At 40.3% G+C, this 12,877-nt stretch overlaps 1 protein-coding gene across 1 annotated transcript in view; it reads right to left on the reverse strand.

Moving 5' to 3' along the window:
• Positions 1–5,007: 5,007 nt before the first annotated feature.
• The window catches only part of pdss2 (prenyl (decaprenyl) diphosphate synthase, subunit 2), a 33,501-nt gene continuing 25,631 nt past the window's right edge, over positions 5,008–12,877 (reverse strand). The window contains exons 5-8 of the mRNA XM_042389186.1: positions 11,713–11,886; positions 9,314–9,445; positions 8,376–8,411; positions 5,008–5,899 (exon numbers count right to left, since the gene is read on the reverse strand). Coding sequence (XP_042245120.1) covers positions 5,744–5,899; positions 8,376–8,411; positions 9,314–9,445; positions 11,713–11,886 — 498 coding nt within the window. The 3' untranslated portion in view covers positions 5,008–5,743. The remainder of the gene's footprint in view (positions 5,900–8,375; positions 8,412–9,313; positions 9,446–11,712; positions 11,887–12,877) is intronic.

Raw genomic sequence — 12,877 nt, forward strand, 5'->3', positions numbered from 1 at the left:
TCTTTTATGTAAAAAAACACATGGATAACTCAACCTGGAGATGTTTATGGAGTGCAGACTTAACTACATAGTGAGGAAAGATAAAATGTTAAGTTTTAAATTTGTTAGTCTCACCTGAAATCCTGAAGTTGGTGGTTTGTGTGTGTGTGATTTTGACTGTTCATCCAGTTTGGTTACAAACATCCTCAAATGGCAACTGGCAGTCTGTACATCAATAGTTATAGTATCATATGACATCCCAGGTTTAAATATTATGAAGTCAATATTTTAAAAAACGCATTGCTGTGAAATATTTATAACAATGAGCTGGTGGAAAGTGAAGTCAAGAGTGAGATGATTAATAACAGAAGGCAGTCGTATACCACATTGTTGGAGTCAGAGGAGAATTTTGATTTTAAGTGGCAGCAGCCATTAAGCAGAGCAGGTAAACTGGTTTTCTCTGATGAACAGAGATTTCAGTCAGCTAAGGGTGAACAGAAGACCTCACACTGCCGTAATTTCATCTTAATCATTGGCTATTTCATGCACATACTAGCACCCAATGTTCTGTCCCCAGCCACAAATATGTCGATACAGAGATGATATAACAAGACAACGTGTGGCTGGTGTGCTTCTCATTATTCGACTAATGAGCTGTCTCCATGGCAGTCTGATCTGTCAGCCAATGAAGCGAGCAGGCCCTGTGCAGGGGGAAGCACGGCCCAGGGTCAGCCAGGCGACGGCTTGCTACGAGGGGCCGGCATGCAGCACTTAACACCGGGAAGAGCTCGTTAAAGTGTCATTTTTGGCCAATATGCTCGTCTGTGTCGAGGAGGCCAATCAGCCATACTGTTCCCATCGCAGGAGAATGACTTTCATCCATCACCGTCAGCTATATGATGATATTAGCAGGTGTTTACTGATGGGCCATTCACAAGAAGACAAATGGAGATTCTAATATCACTCCACACTCATTCAGTCAGTCATTTTACATACTGGATTATTCCATAAAGGGTCACAGGAGCTGAGGGAATCTATCCCAGCATCATTTGGAGGGGAGGCAGGGTAACACCACAGCTAAGGGTTTAAACAGTGACATAAAATTTAAGCGATGCACAAATATGAGACTCTGACCTGTATGTCAACAACATATAATAGCTTATATTACTCCTGATTCATGTTCCCCCTTTGTGGAGAGGATATCACACCAAACTTCATTTAAAAAAACTTTTTTTTATCTCTTACAGTTTTACTTATCAGCAAAGGTACGTACTTTCTAGACCATGACATTTTCATGTGAGATGTGCAGTAAGGAACAGAGAGAACTGAGGTTCAACACCAGTTTATATCCCCATATCAAATGTGAGCCAGTAGTGTGGATCTGATAAAGGTTTCTCACTGACCAAAGCTTCATAAAAAACTTCAAAACATACAACGAAATGTGATTATTTTTACTCATTGTATATGTTATTATATATGTGGTACCACTTTCTAGTTATACATCATTAATAAGGACATATTTTTCGTTGCCAGGTTGTGGAAAATGCCATTGTCATGCATTTATCCTCTCTGTTTAGTAATAATGCAGTTATAAATGTTCAATCCATTAATAAAGGGTCGTGAGGGGGTCTTACTTCACCATAAAGTCATCAAGTCTCTAGTTATAAATGCTAATGAAGCTTTTTTTTTTTTTTACCATAATCAATCCAATCTGCAGTTAATAAGTTAATAATGTTAATAAATGGATTTCACTCCTCCTGATGAATTTAAAAGCTAAAAACAAAGCAAGAGTGAAGGAGGATAAATATCAGTCAAAGGGATTTTGCTCTTATTAATGATTAGCACACCATTAAAAATATGTATTAACCACTAATAAAGATATTGGTTGCAATGTACAAATGGTAAAGTCATATGAAAGAATTTTTAATTTAAAGGATTTTTAATGGTTTCCTGCAGCATTTCATAGGTGAGTCAACCCACTCTAAGAAATAATTGTTTTAGGGCTGTTTTCACCCTCACAAGAATAAAATGCTGAGTTGCAACACAGAATACTGGTGTTTTTCCACATAACACTGATCAAATCTACAGAATCCTTACATAAAATTGCTTCAGAAGACAATGTTTTGTATTAGCTGAACCTGAATTTCCATTTTTCTGTATATTCCACAGAAAAGACACTGTATCTTTTCTGTCAAAATCACAAGTTTGGAGTGGCTGTCTGTTCCCAGCATCCACACTGTGTGCTGTTCGTGTATGTGTCTGTGTCTGTGTGTGTGTGTGTGTAATGGAATCCGCTGGACTGTGCTGACCGACTCTCTCCACTGGACCCTGCTGTAATTACACCACTCATCGTCTGGGACGGGCACACTAGGGCCGCTGTTACCCACTTCATGTTTTGCATAGTCTCGCCAACTCCTGCTTTCATGATACCCAAGACTCTCAAAGTGAAAACTGTAAGCAAACACAGTCTAAGGTTTCTGCTCCTTCCTTCCTCATTCTGCTCTCTATCTGGACTATGCAAAGATTAATACTAGGAGTAGAAATGTTATCAGGGAGGAATAAAGGATATGATTTCTGTTCTGCATTAAACATTTAGCTTTACCATTGGAGGAACTCTGTTTTCCTCTTGAAGTTGAAAACAAAAAAACTCATCCTATCAAATCCTCTTCTGCATTGCCTGGTTGATTTCTACTGGGGGCATCTATGCAACAGTTTCATTGCTTAGGCCAGACCTCATCTTTTGAAAAAAGTTTTGTTTAGTAACTATATTTGTCATTCTGGCATTGCCCCAGCCTCCTTCCTTGTTTGGTCCTTTTAACTTTCCATGTAACTTTCCTCATGTCTCCTCACGGCGAGGATAAATATTTCATGAAGAGCCTGAGGCTTTCCCTGGCACACGCTGTACTTCGCTGTACCCAGGAAGCCCAACCAGCGGAAACCAAAACAGTAAAGGAAGTGGACGTACAACCCAGCAACAGACAGGAGCTTGTTTTTGAAATAGTTCACTCCACATCACCACCTCTTGCACTTCAACCCCACCTTCTTCTTTTATAACGTATCTTCTCCCCCTTCCCTGTCATCCGCTCGTTTGTTTCTTCTGCCTGTCTTCATCCTCCACTCATTCATTTTTCACCTTAAGTTCCCTCCATCTCCACCACCCCTCCTGCCCCATGCTTTCAAAATCTTACTAACTGTATTGTCTGATCAGATAACTATCACTAACAAGTAAACAAGAGACTTGAAAAATTGCAACACTCCCAGTGAATCTTTGTATGTTTTTTTCTTAATGAGCTCACAGTTTGAAGCTACGAATCAGCGCCCCACAGAAAAGCTAACATTTGGTTTACATGGTGCAATTTGGATGCAACTTGAACTCTAGTCTGTGAAACTGCAAAGTTGAGTTTGAGTCTTTCATAGGGGAACTATCAGATAACAAAACTAAGCAACTACACCCATGCTAGCTGCTCAATGAGGCTGTATTTAGGCACACAGGGACAAAACCATGCTCACAATGACAACACTAACAAGCTGAGCAGGTATAATGTCGCCATGTTCACCATCTTAGTTTAGTGTGTTAACATGCTACCATTTACTAATTAGATCTAAACTCAAAGTACAGTTGAGGCTAATGGGAATGCCATTAGTTTTGCAAGTAATTTTGCAAGTCAGAAATCAATGTGTTGGATGAATAAAAACTTTGACTTGCTGGTGATGCTAGATGAAAAGTCAGGGTTTCCCCAAAGTCATTAAGATTCATCATCTGGGAGCAATGAGTGTCTTCAAAAAATTTCATGACTGTCCATCCAATAGCTGTTGAGATATTTTAGTCTAGCCAGAGATGGTGGACTGAGCAACAGACTGATTTTGCCATCATGGAGCCAGGCCACTAGCATGGCTAAAAAGCATGGTTTGGGTTTGTATTTTAGTGTCATATTAAGAGTAAAAGTCTGAAACCTGATTGCCCAAAGTTGCAGCCTAAAGACTGTCTTTGCCAAGGCAAACTTATCCTATAGTTGAGCAGTTCTTGACATAATATGGATTACTACACTAATGGAATAGGGCTATTTGCTGTATACCAACACTACCTCGGCACAACATAACTGATGGTCTCAAACACGTTAAGAAGGTAAGAAATTCCACCAGTCAACTTTTGACAAAGCACACTTGTTAATTGAAAACCATTCCAGGTGACTAGCTGGTTAAGATAATGTCAACAGTGTGCAAAGCTGTCATCAAGACAAACTTTGGCTCCTTTGAGGAATCTAAAATGTGAAACATATTTTGGTTTGTTTAACACTTTTTTGTTTTAATTCCATATGTCATTTTATAGTTTTGATGTCTTCACTATTGTCCTACAGTGTAGAAAATAGTTAAAACTAAGAAAAAACATTGAATGAGTAGGTGTGTTCAAACTTTTAACTGGTACAGTATATTTAACAATTACTTGCACACAGGCACGTCTGTCTCATGATGCCTGCTTGCACCAACCTTCTTTATGTAAATTCAAAGCCTTAAAGAGATGTTCTGATGTGGCAGAAGCAGATGCTCGTCTCTGGACCTACACAGGATCCTCTTTGTTAGCAGTGTACCCTCCATCCTCTTTTTTTTTTCTCATCCTGTCTCCTGTGCTCTGTCCTTCAGGTGTGGCCTGGATGTGACAGACAGCTGCCAGCGGTGGCCTGGTTTCACACCTTGGCTGTCCCCCCCTCCGCAGACAGCAGCCTGGGAAACCACAGGCCACCAGGCTGGCGCCAGCCTGTACGGCTTAGAGCAGGGCAGCCGGCCCAATCAATACCTCTGCATTTCCTGTCCATTTGCTCAGGTCTCTTCATTAATAATTACTGCTTGGCGGAGCTTCAATGCGCTCGCTGGCTGGGCCAAGGGGAGAGGCTGTGTGACCTTTCCCCACCCCTGGGTTGACTTGGATCACATACACAGGCATGGGGACAGACATAATAAGGCAACATAAATGACATTACTCCTGATACATGCCGTCTCCCTCTCTGTGGAGAGAATATCACGCCAAACTCCATTTAAAAAACATTTTATTACAGCTGTGCTTATCAGCAGAGGTACAAACGTGGTAGAACATGACTTTGAGACATTTTTTACAACTGGTTTGGAGCTGCTCTTCAATTTAGCGTACACACACTACATCCAGCGGTGAGTGCACAGTAACAAGCAGGGTGAACTGATTCTAAAAAAAAATGAAATTTTGTTAGAATAAATGTTGCTCAGTGCATCATTTGCCGTTCATGGCACATTTTCAAGATGACAATAACAGTTCCTCAAAACATCTTAAATTACGTTCTGCCTGGTATGTGCCTCTGCTGATAAGCAAGGTAACAATAAATTGCCAGGTTTTAAAATGCAGCTTGGTGTGATATTTTCCCTATGCAGGAGGGAAAGGGTATGTATCAGAGCCAACACAATGCATGACATGATGCTAAAGTAATGTGTTTTTATTTTTTTTTATTTAATGATGACCATTTATGGATACTGCCATTGCATTTCTAATGCACACTGTTATCCAGAACAGAGCAGAACAGTTTCTCCAGACGTGACCCAGCACCTGGCTCAAAAGAAGTTCATTTGTCTCTTCAAGTGTCAGCTGTTCACTGGGTCTCGTCCTGTTGCCTCTGTACATAGACACTCCAGGCTTTAGAAGCAAGAGTGTGTGTGTGTGTGTGTGTGTGTGTGTGTGTATGTGTGTGTGTGTGTGTGTGTGTGTGTGTGTGTGTGTGCGCACATGTGTGAGTCCAGGTCAAAATTTGGTGATGGCAGAGGCGATGTTCTCCAAGGCGGATCGAGCCTCAGAGGAGGGGAAAGCCTGGATGGCCTCCAGAGCCTTGTTGCCATGGTAACAGCAGAGGTCCACCGCTGAGCTCACGCCTTTCTCCGACTTAACTGCTGCCAAAAGCTGTTGAGGGATGAAAACACACATTAGTTTGTCACGTTTGTGTCACTCCTGTTACTATCCAGCTGTCAACACAACAAACTGTTATGAGCCAGAGAAAGTTAGCTTACTCTTAAAGTAAAGGCTTGCACAGGAGCAAAACCTTTCTTTAATGACAGAAAACTCATTGTATAAGAGTCTTTCTACATTTGCATGCTGCCCCTGGTACCACTGGAGGCATCTTACCACATTTAACTACAAGGGAAACATTTCAGACTCATTAGTGTGAGTTATATTTTAAAAAGTTGGCAGGTCCTCTTTGACCATGAGCAGGAAAATACCCTGAATTTTCTCTGCAGGTTCTGCTTATATATCTCACAGCCCTCCTGTCTCTTTACTTGACTAATTATTGCACCAGATCACAGGACTGGCTGCTGTTACAGTCTGAACTTCAGTCCAGGTTATAAACTGAACAAACTGCAGAACACTGACAATAAAATGTCTGCCCCTCGCCCCAAAAATGTACATGATTTTGTATATTACTCCTTACTATATGTTCTTTATGTTTTGGCTTGTTTCAGCTCCAGTTTGATTTTCGTTTTTATGTCTCTTTTAAAAGAAAATTTAAGCTCGATGAGACTACTTAAATATTTGAAGAACTGAAGGCCAGGTACTCACACACACACAAACAGCATATGAGGATGTGGCAAAACATCAAGTTAAATCAACCCCCAACCAACAGCTTAAGTATACAGACAGAGTGAATTTGGGCGTCTCTTTGTGCCTTACTGCTGGTGTGTTGGGACATCTTTTTGCTGAGGGCATTTTACCTCATGAATTCTGGAGGTGGAAAGCCCTGAAGGCCTTCCTTCTTAAAAAAAAAAAACAACAAAAAAAAAAAAAAAGAAAAAAAACTGCAGGTATCGAACTCAGCTTCACCCTGGCTACTTCTTTAATTTAGAAAAGGTTCTTTTTCAATTCAGTTTTATTTATATAGCGCCAAATCACAATAGAAGTTATCTCAGGGACAGAGCAGGTCTAGACTGTACTCTTTTTTCACTCTCATTTCACAACATCTTATCTGCTAAACCTTGTTTTGTTCTACAGTAACTTAATGTTCCCTTCATTGTTTGCATTTTAGGGAACCTCATAAGTTCTACTTGCAAATCCGCCCCCACCTGCTCCTTCTTTCATCTCATCCTGTGCATTCTGCTCTCATTAATACCCATAAGGCATTGCTTATAAGGACAATTTATACTTCTGTCTATACTAAGTGTGATACACTTTTATCTTTATATTATTTATTCTCTATTAATGGGATTATGCTCATTCCTGGGGCCTGTATGTGACTCAGTGTATATCAATGCATCTTTTTCTGTCTCTATTTGTCATGTTAAACTTTATTTCTTAAAAAAACAAACAAAAAAACAAACAAACAAAAATATACATATTTCCCTTTTTCAGTTGAACACATTTTTTGCTGACTCAAAGACACAGAAAATGTTTACCACAAGAAATTAAGCTGACATTAGCTGAAATTAAGCTGTGACTGGTCATTATGTGTCAGTGACAACAGCCGTCTTCAAGGTAAAATGTGCCATCTTCACTTCTTTCATGTGGTCAAATTTTGTTATATTATTACTGTTAAAGTATTTATATCTTCAAATTATAGCCACAATGATAATTTTTTAAAAAATTTGTCGGTTTAGCTGTTTGTAAAATGAGAAAACATGAGTTTATGTAAGTAATCTGTAGTTAATGGGATGAAAGCGCATGCTAAATCACGTGGACAATTTGTAGATGCCAGGGATATACACAGAGTTCCTCTAATTATTTCTCTATTAGTTTCTATTTTTGTAATCTTTGAGCTGTATCAGAGCAAAATTTCATGTTTATTGGCCCAAGGTCTTTCTTTTTAGTCCCCAAAATTTCATCCCTCCCTCAATTCTGCTCTCAGCTTTCCTCCTCGTGTCCCGTCATCTCTCCTTCCCTTCAAACTTCTCCCCACGTCCCCTTTTCGGCAGGTCTGCTGAAGGAGATTCTCTCACAATGCCACTGTCTCAGAGCCTCAGTGTCTCCTCCACAAATAGGCCTCGGTAACTAATCCTCCCTGCTCTGGTTTCAGACGGGACCAGATAACCCCCCCTCAACACCATCAGACCCCTCCTCTGTAGCTTCAGACTCTTCTTGCACCCCTATCGGTCCCGTTCTTCCTTCACACATTGACTTTGGAAAGCACATTTCTCAACTTTGATACAGGTTACAGTGAAAAGACATCCTGTTTCTCTTTGATGGCCCTGTCACATACAGAGCCAATGAAAAAACAGGTGAATACAATAGGATACAACTATGAAAAATATGGTCATCTTACAAATTTGTTCCAGATTTTTTTGTCTGATACACAACATAAAAGCCGCACAGTTACTACTTTCATTACGAGTATAATGTTTCTTTAACTTGTTTCACATTCTGTATACTTCAATAAATAAACTGGGCTTACCTTTGAGTAATTGAGTTGGTTTCTCAGCGTTCTTGCCTTATGAAGAAGACAGAAAAGAGAATCAGTATAATTATCCAGATTTCCAAGTTCCCTTTAACATGATTAAACAACTTTTTATTGACTTTTAGGTGCTATTTTATCACACAACTTAAGATCAGCACATTTTATAATGGGGAGAGGTGCAAGTCATGATAAAATAAAAAAACCTACTTCAATTAGTTTCAAAGCCATCTATTCATTCACTCCAAACCTTGTTAACCTTACTCAATTTTCTTAAATGAACATTTTGAAGCCCTTCTGCCTTAAGGGAACAGTTTGACACTTTGGAAAATATGCTTATTCAATATCTGGAGGAGAGTTAGATGAATGGCTGCATTTATAAAGTGCTTTTATCCAAAGCACTTTACAATGTTTCTGCTGCTCACTCATCCATTCACACACACACTCACACACGGAATAGCACACCAAAGTTACGCCACGCAATGTGCTGGAGCAAATATCAGGAGCAATTTGGGGTTCAGTATCTTACCCAAGGACACTTTGACATGTGGACAGATGGAATTGGGGATCGAACCACCAACCTTCTGATTAGTGGATGACCTGCTCTACTTCCTGAGCCACAGCCACCACAAATAAAGAGACGATTGGTAACCCTTGAGAACAGTATCGATCTTCTCATCAAACTCTCAGCAACAAAGTGAACATGTGTGTTTTCAAAAATGTAAAACTATTCCTTTAAATATGGAAGCTAATCTTAGGCGCAACATCTTCGTGGTGGTCATTCAACGATCTGCTCATAGTTGATCACAAAAAAAAGCCTGTCATCCTCAAGCAAATTAGTGACTAAAGTTTAAAACTTTGTGACTTTCAGACTTTGTTCTAAAAAAAGTAAAGAAATCTAGTTGCTGCAGTGGTGCCACAGACCACCCTCACTGTACCTGCTGCAGTTGCTGATGCCATTTCTCCTGGCCGATGATCTGACGGTGGAAAACCACGGGGGCGGCGCTAAAACTGAACGACACCGGCTCTCCCATGCTGCTCTTCACAAACGGCTGCAGGTCGGAGTTCAGCTGCAAAGGGGAAAGCATGTTTCTCAGTCAGGCTGAGATCCACATTTGTATCTTCAAGGCACCAATTAAACAAACCAAGTGGTGAGAACGTGAACTGGGTGAGCCTGCATTGTGCCTACCTACACTCTGAGTGACCTTGTTAATGAGGAACATGATGAACAGCCTAGTGAAACACACAGCTAGGATGGTTCTCCTTCAAAGACCTCATTCCTGTTTCATCCCATGCTGAGATTCCCTGCGGCCACTGAGGCCTGCAGACAGGCAGCTACAGGGCACCACAGCAGGAGAGGATTCACTAATACAGTACTGCGAGTGGGATCATTATGAATGACTTTTAGACTAGCACCAGGGCTGCCAATGTTTGACTTCAGCTTGAAATTTGTTCCCATGGTGGTGGGGGTATTTTAGTACTACTTATTTTTGTTTATAATAGAATGTGAATTATTTGTGGTAAATTGATCCACTTGACCTCTTTCTGGCCTTGTTTAGTGCTGCAATGCTGCAATGACCTTGCTCTACTTAGACCTGCTCTACAACTTTACATTGACAGATCCTGAGTAACACCTGACAAATTCATAAAATTAGACAAATGATCATTGCATACATGTCAAGTTAAAGTGACTGAAATCTGTGAGATGAGTGACTGTAATCTGTGAGCCCCCCCCACTGCCCACATAAACATATGAACAAAGACAACACATGCAAACATGGGCACCTAGATATGTTTTAAAATGGGGGAGCAAACTTTTAAACAAACATCATTGGTGGGAGTTCTGGGGGTTTCCTGCATTTCTACACCACCTAACATCTTGTATTAAGTCAAGAAACAGCCACCTGCACTAGTCTAGATTAGTTAGATTGAGGGTGTTAAAAACCTATTATTGGAATCTCAAGAAAGTTTCAGAGCGACAGAGGCACAGAGCATCCCCGTAACCATAGTAACTCACTGACTGAGATTTCTGTGAGCAGCATGCATGGGAATACATTACAATATAATAGATTTGTGTATATTTCTCACTTTTCCCCCTGATGGTCTGAGTAACTCTCTGCTGCGCTGTGCTGCTCTGTATTGTCTGTCCGTGCGCTCAGTGTCCTCTTACGTTATCAGTTATGAATTTGTTTTTCATTGCATGAGGAAATCGGAAGTGTGGCGTGAGAGCGTGTGAAAAATGTCAATTGCGGGTCAATGTGTGAGAGTTGAGAGCCCTGACTAACACTGATGAGATTCATTTGAAAATAAATGTCTGAAACTTGAAAAATGTTTGAACACCTGCATTATCTGCTGCATTATCATTACATATCAATGACATTTCAGCTTGGTGCAAATTAACCTTCCTTCTTATTTCACTCTGATGTGAGAATACTAAGGCGCATAATCAAAATCAAAATTTAATGGTATGGTAGTATCCAAAAACATGATAATATTGAAAAGAAACTCTCACAAATGGTTCTTACCTGTGAACACATTTCATCTGCATTTTTCAGTAGGAATATACTTTATCACATGTCCCCTTTCAACCTACTTTTTTGTATCAAATCAGCTACGGTTTGACGCATTGGATCAAAAGATATACTAAAATTGTTAAGGTTAAGCTAAAATAAGACCAATTATCCACGTATACACACTACTGATTCGTGTAAATCAGTGTGACAGGCAGCTAATCAGCAGCTTTTTGTGGTGTAGAGTCATTCATTCCCTTTGATATAACTTGATCACAGCCAGAGAAAGAAAGTACAGTGGTCAAGTTTCAGTACAAACAAATACCAAAGACCTTATTAAAGCCCCTGAAAATAGTGTCAGATCAAAAAGTCAGTTGGGGAAAAACATATTCATTTTAAAAAAGTGGGAGTGTTTGGTTAGATTTGATTGCCAGTGCTGGCAACATAAACAATCCCACAACTGCCACGACATTTTGATTCAAATGTTGCTTAACTTTGATTGGTTTACAGAAATATGTGACATCACATTTTTCCAATGGAGCACTGCCCACATCAAACCAGTAAGAAAAGAAAGGACAAAACACAAAAACAGAAATCTCTCATGTGCTGTTCTACCTCAGTCAGAAAATTGTGTGTCCAAGACTCTATTTCTCATAGTAAGAGGCCGGTTGAGAAAATATGTTTTCAGGACCTTTAAACTAAACCATTCTACTGTGATTATTTCAAAAAGTAGCCCACTGGTGTGGCAGTTGACCCTTATTGATTTACCCTCCTCAGACCAACTTCACTAGTATTTGGTGCTTGGTGGGTGGGGCATTCAGACTTACCTTGTGGCCCAGAGAGAGGTGTTTGCCGTACTTGTAGGCCAGTCTTTGGGACTCCTTGTCATGTTTGGCGAGCTCCATCGCAGCTTGACAGCTCTTGGCCAGCAGTGCCCCGTGGGACAGGAACGTCTGCTCCTCCCACGTCGCCATGTCGACGCCATTGGTGAGAATATTCTCCTGAGGAGCAAATAGAGGCAGAGACATCACAGGCCTGAGCTCTCACTGCTTATACTGTATAACTTCAAAGTTCCCATGAAGCACCTCAGAACTCAATCAAAACAACCCCTCCTGCTCTGTGAATTTATTTCAGTGTGTAATTGGTTGTGCACGAGGGAGTAACAGAGCATTAACACAGCTTTTCCCACAAGCTCTTCAGTTATTTAGAGCAAAAGGAAGTTGGGAGAGGGACACAGGCAGAGCAGGAAAGATACTCTTGTGACTCCATAAACACTTACCCTTATACATAAAATACTATTTCTAAGATCTATGATTGGGTATTCTGTCTTAAATTGGGTTGATACAGCAGTTGGCTGGCAAATATACAATAAAGTTAAATAGACCATCTTTGGACATATTTCGGAATATTTGAAATTGGGTGTGCTACAATGTAAAAGTTCTGTTTCTTACTTCGACTTTGAAGGGCATTTTATTTACTTTGCAGCTCAAATAAGGACGACTGGTAGGGAAGTGACCTCTTTCCTTTTTATTCTTTTCCGATACTGCTATATATTGGCCTACATTATTTTTGATCAATGCTGAAGACTGTTTGGACTACAAAATAAGTGCTATAGGATGACACTGGACTACTAGGATGGTGTATTTCACTTCTAGTGAGGGGCACTCTGGGAGGAGACTTTCCCTTCCCTGCCTGCCAATGGGGACTTAGGGTGGCAAGGAATCACCCTTACTTGGAAGTCAACTGTTTTTTCTTTATTTAGCACACGTTGGCCAGACGTTCAGGCATGTGCAGTTATCTGGAGGTTTATAAATGCAATGCAGGATTGGGTCATTTAAATGCGACATAACAATATAAAATTGGTGTCACTTAATGTAAATGGGACGAATAATCCAGCTAAAAGGAGCAAGGTCCTAACCTGACGAAGAAGTCGTCCTTGGAAACTGTTTAGAAAAGGGCAGGCACTTTCAAACAATACCTGGCAGGTGATTG

This window comes from Thunnus maccoyii, chromosome 16, assembly GCF_910596095.1.
Source record: "Thunnus maccoyii chromosome 16, fThuMac1.1, whole genome shotgun sequence".
Classification (NCBI taxonomy): Eukaryota; Metazoa; Chordata; class Actinopteri; order Scombriformes; family Scombridae; genus Thunnus; species Thunnus maccoyii.